Source organism: Myodes glareolus, chromosome 17 (assembly GCF_982192425.1).
Source record: "Myodes glareolus chromosome 17, mMyoGla1.1, whole genome shotgun sequence".
NCBI classification, from domain to species: domain Eukaryota; kingdom Metazoa; phylum Chordata; class Mammalia; order Rodentia; family Cricetidae; genus Myodes; species Myodes glareolus.
The window spans coordinates 4,455,650-4,480,367 of record NC_142042.1 but is presented as its reverse complement, the minus strand read 5'-3'; the positions used below and the strand labels follow the sequence as shown (position 1 = coordinate 4,480,367).

Sequence of the window (24,718 nt, the reverse complement as noted above, 5' to 3'; positions counted from 1 at the left end):
TTTAGGTATAAATCCTGGGCTTTTAATGTAGTCTGTTTTCAATATAGTGGGCAGGTGGTTTGTGTTTAATTCGATTTGGATATCTGCCCCACTAATGAGTTTAACCCCACCCTGTTCCATGTTGCAACATTTCTTTGGTATCACCCCTTGTGCTGTATCTCTTCCCTCCAGACCCTGTTAGCCAGGCTCATTTCTCCCACCTTTTTCTCTCACACCTGTGACTTGATTTTGTTCTCACCCTCAATCTGAGCATCTCCGTGACTTCAGCCTCGATATTTCCTTCTCTGTTCTGACAGCGCCGTCTTCTCCCAAGGTGTAACAGTTTGCACACTACCTTCTCCAGGTCAGTGCAGCCTGAGATACAAAAGCATCCGAGTAAGAAGTCATGTTTCGTCATCCACCAATGAAGACGATCTCAGTTCTGCCCATCTTCCAGTTCCTTCTCCCACCCCTTCCAAGCCTACCTAAATTACTACTTCAACTGACCCTCTCTTTATTCATGGAATTATCAATTCCTCTGAAAATATACTTTCTTTCAAACTACCTACCGTTTTTCTTCATTTAATTGTCTGTTCTTCTATATGTGCTCTGTGAACTTTTTTATTTTTTATTTTTTTATTTTTTTTGCTCTGTGAACTTTTAACAAAATATGAAATTTTATGTTTAGTGCCAATGCTAATGGCATTTATTATTTAGTGAGTCCTTAGACTATAATGTTTAACATACCATATATGCAATAAACCTCAAAAGGGACACACAATTACTTAACTTTGGAGATGAAGCAAATCAGGTTAAATAAATGATCCATGATCACAGAACTCATTAATATCATCTTTAAACAGCACAGCAAGCTGAACTGTTGTTGCAATCATCAAACCCAAAACTGATTGCGATTTATTTTCTCTCATCTCTTGAGATTCACTGTAATTGGTCAGCAGTTTTCTTCAACGGAGAAACCAATTAGATTTCTACATGACAATCCCAGAGACTTGACATACATGCTCACCTTTCTTATAGGGAGTCCTGAAGGGGTCATTGTGTCCAGGTACCTCTCAGAATGAACCAAGACAAGAGTCTATTGTCTTCGCTCACTTGTAAAGATGAAGTTATCACATCAAAAATTGTCATTATATCTTGATCAATATCAACTCAAAACAGAACATTAATATTTATTCTGTTCATTTGTTTGAATTTTTATTTGAAAAGTAGCTGAAAGAGTCAAAAGTACTTTCTTTCTAACAGAGGAAGAGAGGAAAAGAGAGAGAGAGAGAAAGAGAGAGAGAAAGAGAGAAAGAACTTAAAGTAGAAAATAACAGAATTTGATCATATCCCTATCATTTACAAAATTCAACGCCTAATCTGTATGCTAAAGTCCTTGAGGGGAATTTATTATGTGACATTTTCTATTCTTACACTTTGTATGCAACGACCCTTTATAAATATTTTCTTATGGGGTGCTTGGAATTCTATGTCTCTGTTCTTCACATTATAAAGTCGTGTGGGAACAGGAGTCCCATGGCAAGACATGCAGTCACCAGGTGTCCATTTTGTCTGTCCTAGGACCCAGGGAGGATTTACAAAGCAGCACCACACAGCAATGCAGTTATCACAATGATCTATTTTGGGAAAAGTGTGCACCTGTCTTACGAGGACACAGACTTTCGAGATGAAATCAAGATTTACCAGCAGCACTGTGGAGGAGAGAACCTTTGTATCTACAAAGGCAAACTGCTTGAGAAAGGTACAAATCAATGTGAATTTTAAAAATAAGTGGTTGGTTGATGTTCCAGATAAGCTGCTGTTGACATAATATCGAAATGACTTCAACCACTCGGTGAAATTATGCATATCCAGGGAATTATAAACCAACAGCTGCCTAAAAGTAAATCTAGATTCACAGCTCCTTGATTGAAGCTTAAGCAGCAATTACTCCTGCAGACTGTAGAAGGAATTTGGGGTTGTTTAACCTGGTAACAGATCAATTTTGAGACAGAGATATATATGATCATTAAGGTGCTTCAGGAATATGCTGTCCCAAAAATTATAAGTTAACATTTGATTTGCTACAGTGAATGATATTATAGGTTTTCATAAGGAAAAATTACTGATTGCAAATCTGTTCTTTAACAGAATTACAAATTAATAGACTCCATGATAAGTTATACTTAAATAACTTGATGTCAAATTTTTCTAAATGCCCTTCTTAGTACTTAAAAGAATTTCCTTTGATTCTAAGTCCGTACTTGTCAGGATAAGATGCTTTTATTAACACACATATACACTGTGGTCTTTTCTTAAATAGTTAGCTTAGTAGGGCAGCCATGAAAGGCAGAATGTTTACAAAACCGTGTTCAGTTCTTGCTTGCATAGGAAATTATCTTCAGAAAGCACTGCTTGTTTTCATAACCAATAAAAAATCTTGAAACAGAATGAGAATCTGGGAAAGAACTTCGGTACACTTGGAATTGGAATTCTCTTTCCTTTTAAATTTCTTTCTCCTATCAAAAGGAGTGATTTTAAGGAAAACAGAGCCAAGCGTTCAAAGTCACAAATACAGTGACATAGTTTGGAATCACGTTTTAAGTCTTCCAAATAAACAAGACACTAGAATATTGTTTTCAGTTAAATTAAAATGAAACATGGCTCTTAGTTTGCTGTTACTATCTTTTTACAAATCTGTCAAAATTGTCTGAATTTCCTCTGGTGTTGTGTAGTCCATTTCAGAGTTGATTCCCATCACTGCAGATGCGGGAGAAAAAGGCCCTCTGAGCTGTAGTAGCTCTTGTAGGATTTCTGCCTAGCGCTGGCCAGCTTGCGTGGGTTCTATGAGTCAGTGACACCTCAGTTGGCCTCAGTAGCCGAAATACCAACGTTTTTATAGAGGGAAGGTTGTGAATTCCTGGGAGCTTGGCATAAATTGGGGCACAGTCACACATCCGTCCTTATCATAACTCAAGCAGCTTTGACACAATTATTCTTTAAAAGTAGGATGATTGGGTATGAATTTGGGAGAACTGATAAAATTAGCTATTATCTAAAGTTAGAATGCCTATGTTTAGGTGTCTATGCTTAATAGAGTTTCCTAGCTTCTGTATTGCACTTGATTCAACATGTATATAAAGGACTGTTTGGTGGAGAAGGCGACTTAGACAAATGAAGTCTTGTCTGTGTAACCTAGTAAACAATATACATGGTAGACCAAAGGTGTGGACCCTGAAAGCTGGCAGGGAGGGTGCTGCTGGGCCTGATTGTTTTGTGGACATACTGATCCTGTGTCTTTGTTTTGAGACACTGGAAAATCTTACATGACAAAGTGGAGTGAAGACTTAAGTTATGGATTCTGTCCATGCTGTAACTTGGCCTCAGCTTGTCTTGTCACCAGGACAGGAATTGCTCAAAACCGAAGATTTGGTTTATTATGGACCTATCATGAGGTTCAGTAACTGGAGTGATTTTTCTGGGCTATCAAGAATCTGCCCTTAGTTGTGTGTGATTCTGTGAAATGTCAGTAGGTTCTAAGGGTTCTATGGAGAATAAATAAAAGTCTTTATTCATACTTTTGGAATAATCCACTCATTAAAATGTGGCATTTGTGAATTTTTCTCTACAATAAAAACCTATGAAAGAATGGGGCTGAGAGCATCTTTTTAGGACCAGAGTAATTCACTGTGCCTGTTGTGGTTAGATGCACAGAGTCTGAGGCACAATGAGTTCTTTTCATGCATCTGGGAAGTCCTTGGGATGTTTTTGCTTCCTCCAAGAAAGCAAAAGGACTTCGGCTTCCTCCAAGCATTCTGACTTGCCATGTGTATCCCTTCAACAAAGCTTTGGCTCCTGGGCTTATGTAAAAGCAAAGAATGTGGAATTGGTTTTCTGGCCTTCTAATAGTCTCCCCCTCCTGATCCAGTTTTCTTAGACTCCACAACCCAGTCCCACCTTACTATTGAGCCACACCTCCTTTCCCTCCATACCCAGCCTCTTCCACAGAGGGTCCTCTTTTCCTGTGGTGTTTACTTGGCCTGTGGTGATCCCTCTTCTCCCCCCTTTAACTTCAGATCCCACTCAGCCACTGAGTCTGGTTGAAGCTTCTCTTTTTCAGGTGACTTTTCCTGGGCTTTTCCTAATGCTAAAATGGAGAGTCTGTCTAAACTTCGAACAACATCTCTACTGTATTCTGACTTCGTCCAATTGTTCTCATGCCTTTTGTTTTTTTATATCAGTTTCTATTTTAAGGTAGATTTACCAAGATATAGATAAATTGTCATGAAATCCACCCATTGTATGTGTGCAAGCTGATGGTACTCAGGGAGTGTGTAAATTTGTAGGCACTGTTGTCCAACAGTCAGACTCTCCATCACGTCTGTCTGTTCACTGCCTGCTTCCTCTCTCTCCTGATTTGTTGAATCAGTAGTTTCTTTCCTTACCTTGCCAAGTGTAGGTGTCCCGGTGATTACATCCAGTCTGCAGCTGAGTCCAGATTGGGGTATAATAATAACACCAATAATAAAGTATATTGATAATGTCTCTAAGGATATACTATAGGATGTTGGTGTACACACACATTATAATCTGTATTAGTCAAGGTTCTCTAAAAGAATAGAACTGATAGAACACACACACACACACACACACACACACATGTATATACAGATGTGTGGAATATATTAGAGAGGCTTACAGGTTTGATCTGGGTAGCCCAACAATGACTGAAAGTCTAGAAGTCCATGAGAATGGATGTCTCAGCAGCTCCAATCTGCCACTGACATCCTAGAGAATCCTGGAGAGCTGCTGACCTTCAGTCTAAGTAGGAATCCTGAAGAAGAAGGTGGTTCTAACACTAGTGAAGGGGTGAATGCCTCAGCCACAGGCTAGGCAGACTTACTAGTGGGAGTGAGGCTGAACAGGAAGCAAGCAAAGCTTCCTTCTTCCACACCATTTTCCCATGGCTGCCAGCAGAAGGTGCTGTCCAGATTTAGAGACTGAGCCTTTCTGCTTCAGATAATCTGATTTAGAAATATCTCTCACAGGAGTTACAGAGCTGCTTGAGTTTAGGTGATTCCAGATGTCAAGATGACAGCAGAGATGAGCCCTCGCCTTGTTTCTCTTCGTTAGATTGCTAGAATGGTTGTGGTTGCCCTTTTTCTTCTGTATGGGAAGAGCTTCCTGTTCTGACTTTTCTATGTTGTGTGTTTTGAAGTCGATGTGAAGTCTCATTTCTGGAACCGTGATGCAGCTGGGAAACTTTCCAGTTCTCAGGCTGGTGTCCGATTTCACAGGCTGGTGCTCATCCTTGGCACAGGGGCTCAGACCCTCTGCGAATTGTTGCATTCGTGCAGTATTGGTGTCCCAGTGATCTTTAAGTGATGGTGCAAACAATGGAAGTTTATCTTCTATGTATGGATATTGCATTATGAAATATTTTCACACTAGCCCAGACATATGCTGGGAAACAGAACAGAATGCAGCAGCCAAGGGGCTCGCACATGCCCCTATGTCCGCATACACAGTACCCGCAACCATGCTCAAAGTGGGCTAGCATCCCGAAGGCCAGTGACTGAAGGAGTTCTCACAGCATCTGGAGGCCTGAAATCCAAAGTGAAGATGGTGCTGGGGTGAATTCTTGCAGAGCTCTAGGACAGAAGCTTTCCTTGATTCTGCCCAGTCCTGACTCTCTGAGAAGCCCTGGTCCTCTGCTGGTGACAGCACTATCATGGAGTGTCTGCATCTGGCTATGTGTGGCCTCTTTTGTGTATGTGTTCTCTTTTTGTGAGAACATCAGGTGTCAGGTGCTGAGAAAAACAACAGCAAGAACGCCTTCCTCTTAAGCCTCTATTCGTGATATCTCTGAGATCTACTCGCTGCCTGAGCAGAGTCACCCAGACGTTCTGAATGACTCTGAGCTCCAGTGAGTCCCGGGAAGCATGCCGTGCCTGGAGAATTCTCATGCCCCAGCTCTGGTTTTCACCAGGCTCTCTTGTCTGCTCTGTGCCTAGGTGAAGATGTAGGTAGACTGGATTCATGGAATAGGTGGAATCCACTCTAACCCAGGCTGCTTCCTGAAAACACAGGTTGCGAAGCAAGCTGTGGAAGGCTGCTGTGGCAGCCTCATTGCCAACGGCTCCTTGAGAAGGTCTGGCGTGTGGCTTTTAATAATTAAGGCCCTAGTCTTTGGGAACCTCTGACCTTCTCTGTGAGCTGCGTGGAGATTGCTGCTTATTAGTAGAAATATCATAGGCCAAGGGCTTGTTGTCTTCTGCACCAAATGATGTCAGACTCTAGGGGCCAGAAGCTTCCAGGAGTTTTCCTTTCTCTGCCCATTTAGAGTACTGGTGTGAAGGCAGCCGGTGCGGGGAGAGAGAAGCCCTGGGCAGAAGGACACAGATGCTTTGTCCTCTCTCCTGAAGTCTGATTTTAACATGAAGTAAATGCGACCCACTTTATCTTGTCTGTTTCCAAAGACATTCTTTTTAAGGAAAAGATTTGATGCTTTCAATTTATAACCCAGTGTATTGTTCCTCTGTGTCTGAATTATAGATTCTTGAAGGAGGACATCTCTATACACATAAGTCTCTCTCTCTCTCTCTCTCTCTCTGTCTCTCTCTCTCTCTCTGCCTATTATCCATTTATCTATCCACCATATGAAGGAGTCCTCTATACACACAAATCTCTCTCTCTCTCTACCTCCCTCCCCCAATGTGTGTGTACCTATCATCTATTTATCCATCCATCCATACTTAGTATCACTCTTGCCTTAAGTACTGCAGTGGCATCTATCAGTGAACAGCAAACATCATCTTGGCATTGCCAACACTCTACCACTCTTTCTAATATCAAATATTATGACGTGGATAGGCTAGGGACCTCCAATCCCTGTCATCCTCAGATTCATCAGAGAAGGATTAGGACAAGGACTCCAACTCCATGCTGTCTGGCCTGCACTCCTTTGTACTCCACGAAGAAACCACCAAGTCAGGGGAGGGAGAAATCACAATATGTTAAGATATAAAATTATAAAGCAACAGAGATAAATAAAGGCAAAGGATCCCACATCTTGTTCACTAAGTTTGAAAACTATGAAATAATCAAATCATTAATATCAGGGTGGATGGAGGCAAGGCAGGTGACTGTCATGTTTGGTAGTTGAGTCCCCATGTCCTTCCCCTAAATTTTCCCTTGAATACATGTTTTGTTTTTATTTTATGTGTCTATATCTGAGTCTCCATGTGTGTATGTATGTACACATGTGTGGAGATTCTGAGTGAGCCCAGAGGATGCTGAATACCCTGGAGCTGGAGTTACAGGAAGCTGGGAGCTACCTTATTGATGTGGACTCTGAACTCTGGTCCTCCGAAACAGCAACAAGTGCTCTTGACTGCTGAGCTATCTGTCCAACCCTTCCTGTATTTTCTTAAGTGTACCTTCTCCTGGTGGGCACTTGAGTTCTAAGGAACCAGCTGAGAACAAGGGATTGCAGTGTGTAGATACAGGTTCAGCTGTAATGAGGTTAAACTGCCCCCTAACCTCTGAATGAGGAGTCTGTTTATCATTGATCCTGGTAAACCTCTGAGGCCATTGTGTCTTAGCTTTTTCAGATGGTCACCTTTTTCTTAGTTTAATTTCTCATCATGAATACTAAGCTGTACAGGATGGGACTTTCTCAGGTCTAACTCTTTAAGGTAGGCTGCATTTGACTTAGGAAGTTTCCATGACTCAAAGTAACATACCCACAGACACTTTCAATAACTGAGCAGGAAAGAGGTTCAAATGATGTCTCACAGTTTCATATTTGGGGGCTCCTTTGCCATCGTGGTTGGATCCAAGATGAGTAGACTAGCGTTGCCATCCCAGGTTTTACACATACACTGCACAGCAGGCATCTGAACTGGGGCTCCGAGACGTGAGGGCTCCAGCAGCAGCACCCAGGAACTTTCTAGAAATGCAATTTAAAAATATCAGAATTTGTCATCAACTCTAATGCAACCCTTGGAAGTGAGAAACTCTTCGCAAAGGGTTGACTGTCCAGCTTTAAATAGTGGTTCCATACATTAAAGTTTAGAAACATCCAGTGCAGACATATTTTAACAGATTGTAATAAGAACTGAGATAGGTAATGCATGTGTTGCAGAGAGGTGGAACCCCTTGAAGACCCCCCCCCCCCGGAAGTGGCATGTGCAGCAAGATTCTGAATCATTCTGTAGAGCATCTCTTAAGTGGGACTTTATTATAGACAGCTGTAAATATGTAGCGTGATTAAGACAGCATTACAAGCATCAATGCTCAATTTCTTGGTAGGATGCTTTAAGAAGGTAGAGAGAAAAATAATCTCAAATGCAAACAGAAGTAAGTGTAGCTCGGAGTTGAAATAACTCTCACCAATATATGCATCGTAATTAGAACGTCTAATGCTGGAGTTTAAATCTAATACTTGTGTGTGAAGGTCTGTGGCGTATGTGCTCATGTGTGTGTGGGGGGGGGCACTCAGGTATTTGTAAACGTGTGTGGAAGCCAGGAGGTGACCTTGGAGCCACTCCTCTGGCGCTGTGCTCCATGCTTTCTGTGAGACAGGGCCCCTCACCACCCTGAAGCTCTCCAAGTTGGCTGGCTCCCCAGGACTGGGATGATAAACAGGCTCTCTCACCCTTGGCTTTTGTTGAAACATAGTCTCTGGAGTCCAGCTGGGCTCATCTGCTCACAAGAGAACATTTGACCAGCTGAGCTTGGGAGCACAGTGACACTCCAGCACACGTGAGGTCCTGATGTCACTTCCAGTATTAAAACAAAGTTCTCAGATAAAAAGCATGTTCTGTAGCATAAGCTATGTTTTTGAAAAGAAAAATGTGATTTATAAGACTTTGATATGAAGCCAGTTGCTCTCAGGAACATGTGTTTTTGGTTTCCAGACACCTTCCAGTTTATCTCCAAGCGACACCATGGCTTCCCCTTCAGCCTCACCTTCTTCTTGAATGGGATCCAGGTGAACAGGCTGAGCTCCTGCTGTGAGTTCAAACACCGCAGGAGCTCGAGGCTCGGAGGCAAGCGAGGCTACTTCGGGTTTGTGAGTGTGGAGAAGGCATCTCCCTGCTACAGGTATGGAAGCACGGCGTCCTCGGCAAGCGTGACTGCTTTGCCATGTTATCTTTGGCAGATCCTTTTCCCTACACAGTTCTTAAAGAAAGTGAATCAGTATATACAATCTCAAAAACGCAAGTTAAAAGTTGTTGACTGCAGCCACAAATGCTCGATTTTGAAATTATAAAGTGTAATTTCTAAATGTATTATATAGAGGAGATAAAAAATGGTGGCGTTTTAAATTCTGTCTCGCTTCTCATCTCTCTTTTGCCTCACACTGCCTTAAATTGCAGCTGTGTAGGGAGAGGGGTCTTTTCCTTCATTTCTTTCTTGTTATTACTGATAACAGCCCAAGGCAAGCCCCCCATTCCCATGTGATGTGCTATAATCTATCTGCCTGTGTGTATGTAATCTCCAGGCTATGCCTACTGGAAACATGTCCACACTTCTAGGTCGCCTACTTTTATCTCCTTGTCCTTGATTTGGTATTAGGGGTAATGACTGCTCTTTTTATCAACTTTCATGCAGGACAGCCTGTCTGAGTCTGGACTTATTCTTGGAGGCTTTCTTTTAGTTTGCTTTTTCTTCAAAATATTCCTGAAGAATTGACTAAATATCAATTAGGACACAGTATATTCATGAAACCATGACACTCCTTCCTTTTGCTGGAGGGAAACAACATACTAATACTCTGATCAATACAGGCCTAATAAAAATAAGCATGAGGAAGAAAATGAGGCAGGGAATTTATGGGGTGAGCAGGACCTGGTTGGGGGAGGGTGCTGTGCAATGTAACATAATCACGAAGCAACCCAGTAACTTGCTTTGGCAGAAAGCAGAAAGATCTCTTCCTCCAAATAGCTTCTCAACTGGAAGCCCTATGGGGAGGCAGAGGAAGCAGTGTTCTTGGTGTGTTCAACTTGTTGATCAGAACAAAACAGAGAATGGAATAGTGAGAGGGGCAGTGGAGTTGAGTCCTGAGAAGTCCTGAAGTCCTTCCGAGGTCTTTGCGTTTACTCTGAAGTTAGAGAGTCTATAAAGGAGGTGTTGAACAATGTTCTACAATAATCCAATGATGGCCTCTAAGGGAAAAGTTGAAAAGATTGAGAAAAAGAGTTGAAGTTGCTTTGGTCCAGGGAATAGGGAATGTCCGGAAGAGCTGAAGGGTTTTAGTTTGCCGTGTACTTTGATGGTAGAGTGTTTATAAGTCTTACTCATGGTTGGACCCGGGCATAAATTTGAAGAGAAGAGTCAAAGGTGACTCAAATATTTTCATTCTATGGCCTGAAGAAATGACCAGTGGTTACGTGCATTTCCTGTGCAAGCTTGGCGACCTGAGTTCAGATCCCCAGCACCTACACGGAATTCAGACATGGACATGCGTCTGTAATCCCAGTGTTAGGAGGCAGAGGCAAGCAGATCCTCAGAGTCTAATGACTCTAATGACTCTCAATTCAGTGAGAGACCTTAACTCAGGGAGGGTATGGTGGACACCCCAAGTCTTATCTTTCACACAACCCACTCTTACTTGGTGCTGGATCCACTTCTTGCACCAAAACCAAAATAGATAAATAAATAAATAAATAAATAAATAAATAAATAAATAAAATAAAGAGAAAGGTTTGTCCCGAGCATCTAAAATATGTTCATTTTGTGTGTATGTAAGATCAGTTGTGGGAGGTGTGTATGTAAGATCAGTTGTGGGAGATGCAGTTGGAGAGGTGGAAGGAAGGGGTTTCACGTTTGGACACCCGCAGCTTTAGCTGTCTGTGAGATAAGGCAGGCAGCAGTACTGATGAGGAGTAGCCAGGTGGGTACTGAATCTCAGGTGAGGTGAGCTATCCAGACTTGAGAACAGTTTTATACTGATGGCAGTAAAGAATGGGCCCCCTTAAAGGGATCAGGAGCCCTGACAAGTGAGCTGTGTACCAGGAAGAAGGGCACTCTAGAGCAGGAAGAAGGGCACTCTAGAGCAGGAAAGTTGGGTTTTGAAAGTAAAGCCCCAGGGAAGATTATCTTGGACATAAAATGGTTGAAGAAAAAGGCAGTGGCTCATGGAGCCTGTCTATTCTCTTTCTCTTTGCAAGAATATAAAAATTGTTATGAGATTAAAGAGTGGGGTCTATCATCTTCAAGTGATTTACTTACAGCTCTCAGAGAATAGTGACAGGTTTTTTTTATTATTATTAACTTCAAAACCACACCCTCCAAAGACATCCGTGAATGCTTCAAGTAGTTTCCTTGGCTGTCCCCCTGTCACAGTTGAGATAAAGATCCCCTCATAGTGACAGAGATGAGCAAGGTTGGGTGGCCAAGACTAGAGTCCTGATCCTTGACTTATGCTCCACTTGCAGTGACTTCAACTATTGCAGTCATTTATTTGAGCTTCGGTCATCAGAACCAACACTTTGAATTACACTCAGACGCTAAAGAGGGAGTCAGTGATGGAGGAGCCAGATGTTACTCGCTTTGTCCAATTCCCTCTGGCAGATGGGCTATAAAAAGTCTGAGCCTGCAATAGTGAGGTCTCAAAGTCTTCACACAGCCACAGTGCGCATTCAAAGTAATAACGAATCGCAGGCTTCAGGCGCCGAGTCTGCTGTTGCCCACGGATCAAGGAAGAATGGTTTGCACAGAAGACGAAGCTAGTGGAGACTCCTGTGAAGACACGTGGCGTCTTTGTCCTGGGGAAGGCCACACATTAAACACACCATCATGATGGGAAAAGCCCTTATCATGCTTAATTTGGACGAGATGCCTCTTGTGCCTGACAGCGTGATCTTTAGGTGGAGTGCTAGTCCTTCCAACTTTATTACACAGGGAGGTGCTCAAGTGTTTAGTGATAGAATTTAGTTCTTACTTTTTGGGGGGTAAATTGATTAAGAGCAATTCCCATGCTACTTGAAGACTGAAGATGGCTGAAAATTCAGTAAACTCTTTAGTTTAAGAAATTACCTGGGCTTGGAGATAACTTCAGCGGCTGCACAGGTACAAGGACCGCAGTTATGAACTGAAGGTATAGCCAAGATGAAGGAGGCTCTGTGCTCTTTTCTTTCTGCAGTGCGATGGATGTGTCGGAGTACCGAGTTAACCTGGTGTACAGAGGCTCAGCAGCTGCCAAACCAGATGGAAGGCACAGAGCAATGCCTGAGGGTTTTCTCTGTTCTCCACACACATACCACGGCATATGTGTATCTACACACCCACACACTCAGACACATACATTCACACACACACACATCCTGTGTACATACACACATGCACATATACACACCATATGTAAATAAGACATTGTCCGTGGGTTAGGTTCTGGTTAAGGCAGTTTCCAGATTGCGTCACTGTTTCTGTTGATTGGACTGGACTATGCTCTGACCCTTTTGCACCTCCCCCGCCAGGGATGCAGTCCTGAGATGGTGGGGCATAGGGAGAGGGGTGAGCGTAGAGATGAGTGACCACAGAAACATCTGTGCATTGTCTTGCATTATCAATAGGCCTTGGAAGACACTTCTCTAGATGACACCTTCCCAGTGAGAACGTGAGAGTGGGTTCTCATCTGTCACTAATCATCATAGGGCCACATGTGGTAGCAGAACTCTGCGATGCGGTGGAGTCAAGCGGAGCCTCCACAGTGCTCCATCACTAGCTTGCTGAGTGATCCCGGGAAAACCACGGGGCTCTTCCCACCTCAGTTTCTCTGTTTGTACCATGGTGATGTCTTAATTTATTACAATACGGGGTATTGAACCCCTTAGGATAGTGGGTATGGGGCTAGAGAGGCAACTCAGTGGTTAAAAGCATTTGCTGCTCTTGTAGAGGGCCTGGGTTCATGTCAGGAAGCTCACAACTGCTTGGAACTCCATCCTGGGAATTTGATACTTCTTCTATGCTCTATGGGCACCTGCATCTACTTGGTACATGTACACACACCTCAGCCACACACAATCACATATAGTGACCAAGGACATCTTTAAAAGACACTGTATCTTGAACACACAGCGGAGAACTTGGTACAGGGGAAATTTCAATGACCTGTTGTTATCATAACCATTTCTGTTGATTGATGTGTTGTCAGTATTGGAATTTTTATGCTGACAACATTTTGAGAGACAAGAAAAAAAATATATACATATATAACAATGTGTTCACACCACTTGTGTTATAACAGCTTAAAATCTTCATCATAATACTGTCGGGGTCCAGGGTAGGGTGTGTGGATTAGAAATACTAGACAGGAGAAGCAGAGATACGAAAGAAATAGAGAGACATAGGATAGAACCAGGAGGGCGATCCCGCGAGTACTGAATTTGCCCATGCTTATTTTCTATACGCTTATATACCTCAGTCCAAAAGTGGGGGAAGAAGGCAAAAGGCTGCTGTAACGTGATACAAGGAACACACAGAGCAATTACCAGCTTCGATACCAGAAACATCAAACAACTATATTCTGAGTTAAGCATTCTATTGTTTAAGTCAGGACATGTAGCGACTACCTCTTAGATCAAGCATCCTGTAGGCAGTCACTTCCTGGGTCAAACCTCCTGTCATATCTTTGAAGGAGCAGAAATCAGTTTGAATTCGCTGACCTTAGGTCAAGATGGAATGGATCCACCTCTGTGGGTCCTTTCAATATCCAAAACACCAAATAACCACACCCTAGGTCAAGATATCTTGTTTGTGGCTACACCTTAAGTCAGACCTCTTGTCAATAACCTTGAAAGAGCAAGGGTAGACTTAAACTCTGACCTTCAGTCAAGGCGGAGAAGATCCACTTCTATGGGCCCCTACATGACATAGTCAACATGTCTAGGTAGCTCACCAAATTTTACTTGCCATGACTTTGTAAGGTTGCTTCCATTTTTGAAGAACAGAAGCTTACCACCAGTGAATCCACAGGAGATTGCAGAGAAGGGCTTCAAAAGGCACTTTTTAAAATCAATAATGGAAATTCTGTTGAAACAAATGCACAGACTCCCATGATACTTAAAGGGAACAACAGTGGACTGACTTTATTTCTCAAAGACTAATCACACATGCAAGTTGTTAGCATGTTCTTAGAATGATGAATTTCAAAGACAATGGCATCTTTTTTCTGATTATTTACATAATTATTTTTAAAAGCTTCATCTTTATATGTTCTTGTATGCATATTTGTGAGTATATGACACATGTGTGTAGGTGCCTCAGAGGTCTGAAGAGGGTATTGGATTCTTTGGAGCTAGAATGACAGGTGATTAGAAGGCACTCAACTCGTTCTGGAAACAAAACTTGTGTCTTCTAGTCCTCTGTGAGAACAGAAGGACCTCTGAACTACTGGGCCATATAGACTCCAGTCCCTTGAGTACATAATACCTAAGGACAGATGATGATCTATCATCTATCTATCTATCTATCTATCTATCTATCTATCTATCTATCTATCTATCTATCTATCTATTTATCAATTATCTATCTTCTATCTATCTATCTATCTATCTATCTATCTATCTATCTATCTATCTATTTATCATCTATCTATCAACCTATACCTATCTATCATCTATTTATCTATCTATTGAATCATTACCTATAGTACCTTTCTACTTATATATAAATGACTATATATATATAAATGTTTCCTGAGGCTTTAAGATACGTTTTTTTGGTAAACATTTAATACCATAGTTATTGGCTGATAAGAGTTTTAAATTTTTTCTTATTATGGTTAAAATTAAGAATTTATGTTCACGTACAAGATTTTTATATTAAAATAAAATGCCTCATTTTAAATCAGTGTATGAGCACACAAGGAGAATATTCCTCATAATTTTTATTAGAATATGATACACATAAGTTATGAAGTGTGTGACTCTGTTGCTAAAGTCTTCATGCTGGTATTTCTCACAGATGCATTATTGCCATGGGCCTTGACAGAAAACCATCTCCAACAAAACCTAGGAAGGAAAAGAATGCTGAGAAGAAGGAGGAGCCGCTGAAGAGGAGTCAGGGGAAACTGAAGAAGGACAGAGAGAATGCACCATCGAGAAGGAACGAGATGGAAGGAAAAGAAACCTCAGTCTCAGCCACTTTTTCAGCTGAGGAGCTAAAATCAGGGGTTGGAGAAGTGAGGACAGCTATGGAGGAGATGGAATGGAAGGGCAAGTCAGGACAAGACGTGTGGGAAGAGGACCAGGAAGACACCTTTACATACGGTAACTAAGACCAGACTTCTCTTGTTGTTGTTGTTGCCCTAAGCCTTTGAGGATCATTTAGGATGTTCAGATTGGTCTGCAGACTGTTGCTGAGCTGTAATCTGTAGGCAGCTGGGCCATACTTCTTTTACTGTTTGCTGTGAAGTTCCAAATTCTTTTTCTGGCCTCAGAAGTGTCGAGGTGTTTTCTGTGGGCAGGAGGACATAAGGAAGCTTCTATCCTGCTATCCGGAGTCAGAATCCACTCCTGTAGAGACCATTTGTCCAAACGGAACTTTGTCAATTTCTTTAGTTTTTGAATATGATTATAGGAGCAGCATTGACTACCAGCTTCAGCATTGGTGAGTGCAATCCATGGGAGCATTGGCTGCTAGGATGTTACACACAGACAGCATTGGTAGGCACAGTCCATGCTAGGACGTTACACACGAATAGCATTGGTAAGTACAATCCATGGGAGCATTGGCTGCTAGGACGTTACACACAGACAGCACTGGTGAGTGCAATCCATGGGAGCATTGGCTGCTAGGACGTCACACACAAACAGCAGCTTGTATGCAGCTCCAAGTCCTAGAACCTGTCTCGTGTTTCTCTTTCCCTGTCTCCACTTCCCTTTGCCTCTTTCTCTCCCCCTTTCCCTGTCTCTTCTCCCTCTTGCCTTGTCTTTCCCCTCCCCTTACTCTTCTGTCTCATTCTCCCCCCTCCACAAATATGTAACCCATGCAAACACAGTCAGATGCACACACTCACACATCTGCACAGCGGAGGGAAGAGTAACATTGCCAGGCTCTGTGCAGTGGGTGGTGTGCCAGGCCCTCTCCCCGCTCACTCTCGCTTTCTATGTGAGCCTTGTTCCTAGCTCCATTTTACAGCATGGAAGATGGGTCTCACTCATGCACAGCCATAGCAGAACTCATACCCATGCCTATGTGTATCTGTTCTCAAACTACTAAATCATTCTCTCTGGACCAGCGCTCTCAGGTATTGCATGGCTGCATGTGATATTCCTAAGGAATCAGGAAGCATGCACAGAGTGTTCCTCACACAGAGAACACAAGGGCTGTCTTAGAGGAGCAGTAGGCACAGGTCAGGGTTCCCTGTGGAAGGTCTGGCTTCTTAGTATCTTCTTTCTTATGTTACTACATAAGGGTTTCAGAAATCCTGGGGGGGGGGGAAATCCCGAGTGCTGGACGTCATAGGTTGGTGACAGAGATAAGGGGGCTATTTTACTATTTTAGCTGGGATTTCACTCGTAACACCAGCACCCTGCTCACTTCTCTCTGCACTGTCCCCCATTTCTTACTCTTCCCTCGTCTGGGGATTTTAAGGTTCAGGGGTGGCTGCAGAGAGCTGCTTCCCAGTGTTTCCTCTTGGAAGACAGCAGACTTGAAGAGGCCGGGCTGAGGCCCCTTTCCCTTGTTTCCCTCTTTTACAAACATGGCTGTGTAAAGACCATGCCCTTTGCACTGGGGTCTGTCATCTGTGATGATGAGTTAATGAATTTTAACTGCCATTTCCATGAGGACCCAGAGGTCCTGTCTGTGGCTGATCATGGAACTGCAGCCGGGCTAGGGGAGATGCTAACAGAATCTCTAACTGCCACATTTGAATTCTGGGTGCCCCTCCTTGTCAGTGGGGATTCAAGATAGTACTCTGAATGCTCTCGATGAACTCGGGAGGACAGTAGACGCTGGTAGCGGAACGATGCTGAAGCCCACCCCACCGGCTCATTCCTCCGCTTTAAGCCAGGAGAGGATGACGTAAAGGTAGCTTGCCCTGGGCTCTTGTGAAAACGGAAGGCTGGTCACCGAGGGAGGACTGAGCTTTCCTAGGGGTGACGGAATGGGTATCACACAACTAGAGGAGGGTCGAATTTTATGTTTTGTGGGAAAGCACAGAAGCCTGTCAAAAGCAGGATGCAGGGCTGTTTCTGTTACCCATGAGTGTTCCTTCTGTTTTTGTCTCCTTTTAATGTGTGCCTATAACTGCCCTGATTGTGGCCCCAAACCTACTCTGATTTAAATTGGATGCCTCTATTAACATGTTTTGCTCCCAAATAGCAACACTTTTATGTGATTTGTCCTGTTCAGTGCCAGCCCCTCCACTTCCCGGGACAGCTGCTGTTCCTTCTTCTAATCCGCAATATTTCTAATGACCTATTAGCTCCAGACAGGTTTGAGTCTTGCTGCTTTTAATAGCACTATGGCTCTGTGCTAACTATGACATGAGTGAAGAAGCTGAAGCTTAAAGATATTAAATTGCCTGAGGTCACATGACTAAGAAAAGTTCTATCTGGGTACAGGACACGTGACCGACTGATGTTCGAAACTTCACATTTCACTACTATTTCTTACTATGGATTATTATAATACATTCATGGTCTGTCAAACTCTTGCTTATTTTGTGACTAACAGCAAATATTTACAAAATAATAAATGTATGGAGCTGTGGAGTGGTTCAGTGTGCAAGAGAACTTGCTACACAAACATGAGGATCTGAGTCCAACCTCCCTCAACCCATATAAAAAGCTGGGCATTATCCCACTCGATTGTAACCCCAGCGCTCTGGGAGGGTGGAGCCAGGAGGATCCCTGGAGGGTTGTTTGCTGCCAGAAGCCTAGCTTCAGGTTCAGTGAGAGAGCCTGCCTCCAAGGAATGAGATGGAGAGTATGAAGGAATTATGGCAGAGGCGACATAGCAGGATACCTGATGTCTACACGCGAGAACAGGCCACACACACACAGTCACACACGCACACACCACTAATAATGCACATGTGTGTATGCTCTGCACGTAAACTAAGTTCTTCTTATGAAGTCCTTCCTACACACTCTAAGGTGACGTCCAGCCGTTTCTTCACCCCGTTCCACTTAGACCTGCTGCAGTTTCTTATTGAGGCTTGTCTTAAGGTGGTCTACCAATGCCTGGAGTCACAGATAATGCGGAACCTTGTACATATTTTCAAACATGCATATATTCCCATATAAAATGTAGCTCTTATATTAGGCACAAGAGATGCACAGTAGTAACTCCTACAAGAGTAGAATTATGACGATATCTAGTGAGGGTAGAGCTGGGTGTAGAAAGGAGCTGCGGGCAGGCCTGTTTTCGCCTCACCCGGCTCCTTCACGGCTAGCTTAGTCCCAGAAATAATAACAGCTCGCCTGCTACTCACAGGGCCCTGAATTCACCCTCCAAAGAGCAGAAGGATTCTCTAGTAAAAGTTAATAAAAATCACATTTTTTTTTATTCCTTGAAATTTCCACGTAATATTTTCTGACTGCATTTGAGCATACGTGAGTTGAGCCACACAAAGTCAAACCATGGATGCAGGAGGAGCTGCCCTGGATACCACTTCACATAACTAATCATGAATTCCAAGTAAAAAGCCACAGGATGAACTGGTGTCAGGAGCAGTCACTGAGAGCTCTGTATATGATGCGTGCACTCTTTCTTGTGTATCAAAATCCCTTTCCCTCGGCAGAGACTGGAGATTCCTTCATGTAGGAGTTATCTTACTGCTACGTCTTTTTCTTTTTTCCCTCTCTTTTCTTCCTTACTAATTAATTAATTAATTAAATTAATCCAAGCTTCAGTTAAATCTTATGAAACAGCCCCAGGGGCTGGAGAGATGGCTTAGTTGTTAAGAATGCTTGCCGCTCCTACAGGGTACCTGTGTTCAGTCAGTTCCCATCACTCACAACAGGTGGCTCCCAACTGCTGAACTCCAGCTCCAGAAGATTTAATGCTCTCTATGGCCTGTGTGGGTGCCTGTACATACATGGCACACATGTGCAAAGACACACACACACACACACAGACATAAATAAAAATAAAATCTTACAAAAAATTGCCCTGTAAGTTGCCCAGCGATATTTGAGTACAAATCTTACTGTCCTTCTGTTTGCTCTTTGCATGCTGAAACATGAACTAGACTCCTCACCCCACCCTTTCACTTGTGATTTTGTTTACAGACATTTACACTCCTTAGGTGTGCAAAATCTCACGCTCTCTCAGTGTGCCCACTTCATGATTATCTCTACCACACGTTTGTTCTCACAACATAAACACATTGTCTCTGATTGCTTAGGGTGGGCAGTCCTCGAGTACATTACCCAGGAGGCCACACCACCGGAAAAGATGGAGTGTCTAATAACTAAGACACATAAAAATTGGAAAATCTTTATTTTCTTATATCTTTTAGATTGAGGATAATTGTTTACTTGCTTAATTGGTTCTGCATGAGCGCCTCTCGCTGTCTGTCGCTGGCATGCTGTCACTTGGAGATTTTCAGTGTGGGGTGGGGAATAGAGAGCAAACAATTAAATATGAAAGGTGAAAAATTATAACCACGAGAGACAGCTGGAGCTTATATGATGTGACAATTTGCTTTCCCTGGTACAAATTTGCCCCATCCCTGTAGGGAATGAAGTAAATCAGAGACTGTGACAGCGATGTTCTGTTTCTAGAGTTTTGATTCTGAAGCTGTAATTATTTTGGGCGTCATATGAGTGAACACTGTGCATGGTTCCTGTTCTGGCTAAGCTATAAAGCCATCTTTAAATCTTTCCTCCGTGTCCATTTGAGGTTCTCAACATGCTATTCACATACTATCTCTCAGGTCCTCTGGATGTGATTAATTGAATTTTTCCACTTCACTATTCATTAGAGTGATACCCAAATATTTTGAACAATCTTCATATGAAATATGACCTCACTAGGTCTGCAGATTAACTTCCATTATTGTAATCCTGTTTTCTTCATTTTTAATTTACTTCCAATTTATCCTTCATATAAAGTCCCCCTCTCTCCGCTTTGGCCACTGTGGGTAAGGCTTTCCATTTGTAAATGAGCCCTTAGTAGCTTCCAGCCTTGTCATTTAGGTTTTCATTTCTTTCTGTGCTGTTGTGTGCAGCTGATTACAGTCTTTGATCATTTGCTGTTAGTCCCCCCTGTTCCATAATTGTGTGAAAAAGCAACAAAGAAAGACCCAGAAAAGAGAGGACAATGGAGCCAGAGTTCTCATTAGAGTGAAATGACTGAAGCTCCCAGAGTTCCGTGCTCATTGTCACTGTGCCGAGTTTCTTCTTTCAGACTACGAAGAAGATTTCGAAGTGGATGAGGAAAAGCGAGATGAGAGAGCTGAGGATGAGGGTCAGGCTGAAGATCAGACAAGCGTAACATCCAAGTCGCCCGCGGAAGGAGAAAAAGATAATTTCAGCCTCGAAAAGGAGATTGAAGTCTCTTCAGAGAAGGCACCCGATGCTCGTGCCAGTGAGAACGGCAAGGATGACGGGTGCTCGGACAGCGAAGAGGAGGATAAACAAGGCAGGTTACAATGTGTCAGGGTGCTTTGGACTTTGCTTTCTGTAAGGTTAATAAGACAGAGATGCAGAGTTACCTAACCCAAGAATCCCCCAAGAATCCCAGCCAGCCACGCCTCAGCGAGCTTCCGAATTGAAGATCTCTTCCTTAGTCTGTTCGCTTTCCTTAGTTTGGGAGATTTTAGCAAGACATTAGATTGGGCTTGCAGTAACCTGTGCTCTGTCTAGTTAGAAAGGTTGTTACATCCTTTTATCTCAAACTATTTCAACACACACACACACACACAGAGAGAGAGAGAGAGAGAGAGAGAGAGAGAGACAGAGACAGAGACAGAGACAGACAGAGAAGGAGAAGGAGGAGGAGGAGGAGAAGAGAAAGAGAGAAAGAGAGAGGGGGGGGAAGATTCCAAGTAGTCCTCTTAAGGGTACTCCAGAGGGATACTGAGGTAGACTTTCCTTTTGGGCAAGAAAAGTCAGAGAAAGCCAGCCGTATGGCAGGTCCACTCATAGTTTCCAAAGGTCTTACGTAATATGATTGATGGGTAGCCCATGGCACCTGCTTGCAGCCAGATTGATGCTGATTTCTGGCACAGGCAGAAGAACATCTCAGTCCATTAGTTAATGTTAGTCTTTTATTCTGGACCTGCAGCCAGTAGTCTTGATTGCTCAGGGCATCCTAAAGACCCTTTGGGGCACTGGGACTCCCAGAGACTCCCAGGCAAGCTCTGTCAGGAGGGTGCCTGTCATGTCTCCGTGACAATGGGAGTGACGGAGCCAGCTCTGACGGTGAAGAAAGAGTCTTCTGCAAGTGGACATGGCCGGAGTAGCCTCTGGCCCAAGTTTAAGAGCTTCTGTTCACTAAAAGGATAAACCAAGCAGGGGTTTGTGCTTTGGGCTGTTTCTCTTGTTTTCATTTCTTTTCAATTCTGCCATGAACACAGACAGGGTGCTGACCTACTAAGTTCATAGGAGGATTTGCAGGTTTAAACTCCTTCAACTTAAAATGACTGTAAGTGTTCAAAGGAAAAATAAAGATCTTTTTAGGTAGGAAAAGGCTTTTTAAAAGATTTTAATTCACTTAAATTCTGTCTAGTGAGACAAGGGACACATTTCCAATTTTGTCATATGAAGATATTTGGCCTATGGTCTGTGTCTTTTAGTTAAAGATTTCTCTTGGCACCTCATGGTCTTTTATGAATAATGACAAGAATGGTTCACACTATATTTGAGTCTATGTGGTTTTGCTATTTGTAACTAGAGAATGGGGTCACATTATGGGTGTATTTTGAGTTGCTGACTTTTTTAAAGCTTGCTTTTCATTCTGAATTATTTTCTATATAAAAATATCAAATTCTGATTTCAGGAATTATTAAGATATTATAAAAATTAAGCAATCAAATTGATTACGAATAAATGCTGTTTGTAATTCACTATCTTCAAAATTAATTTATGATGTTTTTCTATTGTCTTAGTGGGTGCACATGAGTCTATTGATATTTTAATTATCATCTTCTGCCCCACAGCCCCTCCGTTAGTGCCCCACCACCCTCTCAAGCCTCAGTCTGGTGGGCTTCTCTTCCCACAGCCCCGGATCTACTGCGGTCATGATACAGAGGTTTAAATTAAGTCTCTATCATTCTATTTATCAATAAGACTCAGGAGTCAAGGCTGGAGTAAAACCTGCTGGCCCAGAGAGGCTGAGTAACAACTAATTAACCTTGTTTTTTGGCCAAAGAGACTACAAGAGACTTTTTCCTTCTTCCCAGAGCCAAAAGAGTTCAGACTCTAGCCCCTCCCTTTCCTTCCCATGCATCTTTTCTATTCAAATTGCTCACTTCTCTGTGGTCAATTCTGGTCAGCCGATCACTGGCTCAGTCCCCTGATTCAAGGTTTAACTTTATTGGGCAGCCTCTGGAATGTCAGAGTGCCATCAAAATATCCCACAACGAATTTAAGCAAGCTTGTTCTAATAGTTAATACACACAAATTAAAAGCAAAAAAGAGCAGCCTTACATAGAGTAAAAGAGAAAACAGTTTTGTTTCAAAGCAGGAAAGGGTCCGTGAGGATGTGAACAGCATCTTTAGTACTACGACAGCCAAGGTAAAAAGAGAATGAAACGCTATTAGACAAAGCAGAATGACGGTGATTCGGTGTATTTGCAAATAAAACTGACGTTCATATTTATTACAGTGCTCAAACATTTAGGTATTTTAATATGTTGAGATGGATCTTTTCTGTAGATATTTGCATTTTAAGTTTCTTACACAAAATGTGTGTAAAATATAATGTCTCCTTTTGAATATACATATGGAGTTCAGTTCATAGTTCTTTATGACTCAGACCTAAATAATTCAGTAGAAAATGGTGCTATCGTTTAGAAAAAAGTTTCGTCTTAGTCGATATTTTCAAAGAAATTATCTAAGTGATTTGTCTGTCTATAAATACATTAAAATGCATTTGGTTCTATGTATAAGTGATTAGGAACACAAATGGTTTGGGTTTTTATGTCCGCTGTAACAGGGTGAAAATATTAGGCTGTTGCTGTCGCAAAGATCCTATGAACTCCTTGACTATCTAGTTGAGCTTTGTACTTTCTGGAGATCAAATAGATTTTCCTGAGATAATAAGCTTTTATGTTCACTGAGGAAAAGGAATGGGCAGGTCTTCTTATCTTCCTTGCAGGGACAGCTTCGATTATCTGCGCCATGACTAATGCATACCGGTAGTGATGGGGAGTCTGGCGCTGGCTGCTGCTGTGTGTCTCTGACTGGAAGCGCCAGTACCTGAAAGACTGAGTCCCACAGTGCACGTGTGTGGGGGGAATTGCTTCATTTACCTTAAACAACCTTCAGAGCAATTACTTTCCCCTTTTATCTGCATTTTGCAATATGCAAACTTGCAAATAGTGAAATCAAATAATTCCAACGTCACATAGCCAGGAAGTTCTGCAATTCAGTCGCAATTATAACTAAGGCTCCAAGCCTGCACTTTGGAGGAAAGATAGGTTCTCAAAAGCAGAACATATCTATCTACCTACAATTAAAACAACCGTTCAGCCTGGTGGAAGAATTTGTTTCCTGCAGTTCTACAGCTCAGAGGTCTTTTGGCTTCTTTTGCTACTTATGCTTTGTTTTTACACAGGGGAAGTAAAAACGGAGTTTCTAAATTTCCCTAGATTGTACTTTCTCTCCATGGATAAATCATCTCCATTCCTAGGTCTTGCAAGGTCTCCCTTCAGTGACTCTGCCCACTGGGGAAGATTGAGTTAAGCCCTTTAACCCTATCCAGGAGGAGGTCAGTTTCCAGACATCCTCCGTGTATTAAAGTTGTCTCTCAAATTACACACACAATTAGCACACAAAACTATGCTAAGAAAGCCAAGATGGCATGTTGCTTTGCTATTCTCTGAACAGCATCACAAGAGACTTTGTAGATATGTTTAAGGGGCTTATTTTGACATCGTGTCTTCTAAGGTACTTTGGCTGTGTGATCTCTGGCTAATGTTCATGTTACGTGGTTCTTAGACTATTTACTGAAAAAGTTACGTAGAATTACACAGAGGCAGGACATATAATGTTTTAAATAGTTAGGGGATGAGAGACACCAGGACAGTCACTTCACAAATGCTGGGAAACTTTGGAGACAGAATTGAACTGGCAAGCTATTTTCTCTTGTCATTTCAATAACGGAATTCTTGAAGTCCTTCCGGGGGCCCTTCCTGTACTGAGTGTGCCCAGACACTGCCACTTAGCCAGTGCTCTGAGATACAATTATCTCACTGCTTGTCTGTGTGTCCTCCCAGGAGGCCTCCTGTCTTCTGTACCTTCATTTTGATCAGATGCCATTGTGTTGCTCAAAACTATGCTTCTTAGTATGTGACGTGTAAGAGCTGGCGATCTCATCTGGCTAATACACAGCATTTATTAAAAATGACAATATTGCGCTGTGGATTTCATGGAAAATGCAGCATTTCACCTACAAAAGAGTGAGAGGCATAGCATGGACACGGAACCCCAGACACCTGTTCATCCCTTTTATTGACATGATTAAGAATCTTGCTGTTAGTGTTTGGATGTGTTTCATTTGAACCTGCCTGCACCTGTTCCCAGGGGCAAACAATTGGCCAGGCTGTCACTCT

The 24,718-nt window shown here is 42.5% G+C and overlaps 1 protein-coding gene across 1 annotated transcript in view; it reads left to right on the top strand.

The window, feature by feature from the left end:
* Erich3 (glutamate rich 3) overlaps positions 1–24,718 on the top strand; it is a 76,254-nt gene that overhangs the window by 26,502 nt on the left and 25,034 nt on the right. Inside the window, exons 8-11 of the mRNA XM_085677500.2 lie at positions 1,561–1,741; positions 8,901–9,087; positions 14,953–15,257; positions 20,350–20,583. Of these exons, the coding sequence (XP_085533626.2) occupies positions 1,561–1,741; positions 8,901–9,087; positions 14,953–15,257; positions 20,350–20,583 (907 nt within the window). The remainder of the gene's footprint in view (positions 1–1,560; positions 1,742–8,900; positions 9,088–14,952; positions 15,258–20,349; positions 20,584–24,718) is intronic.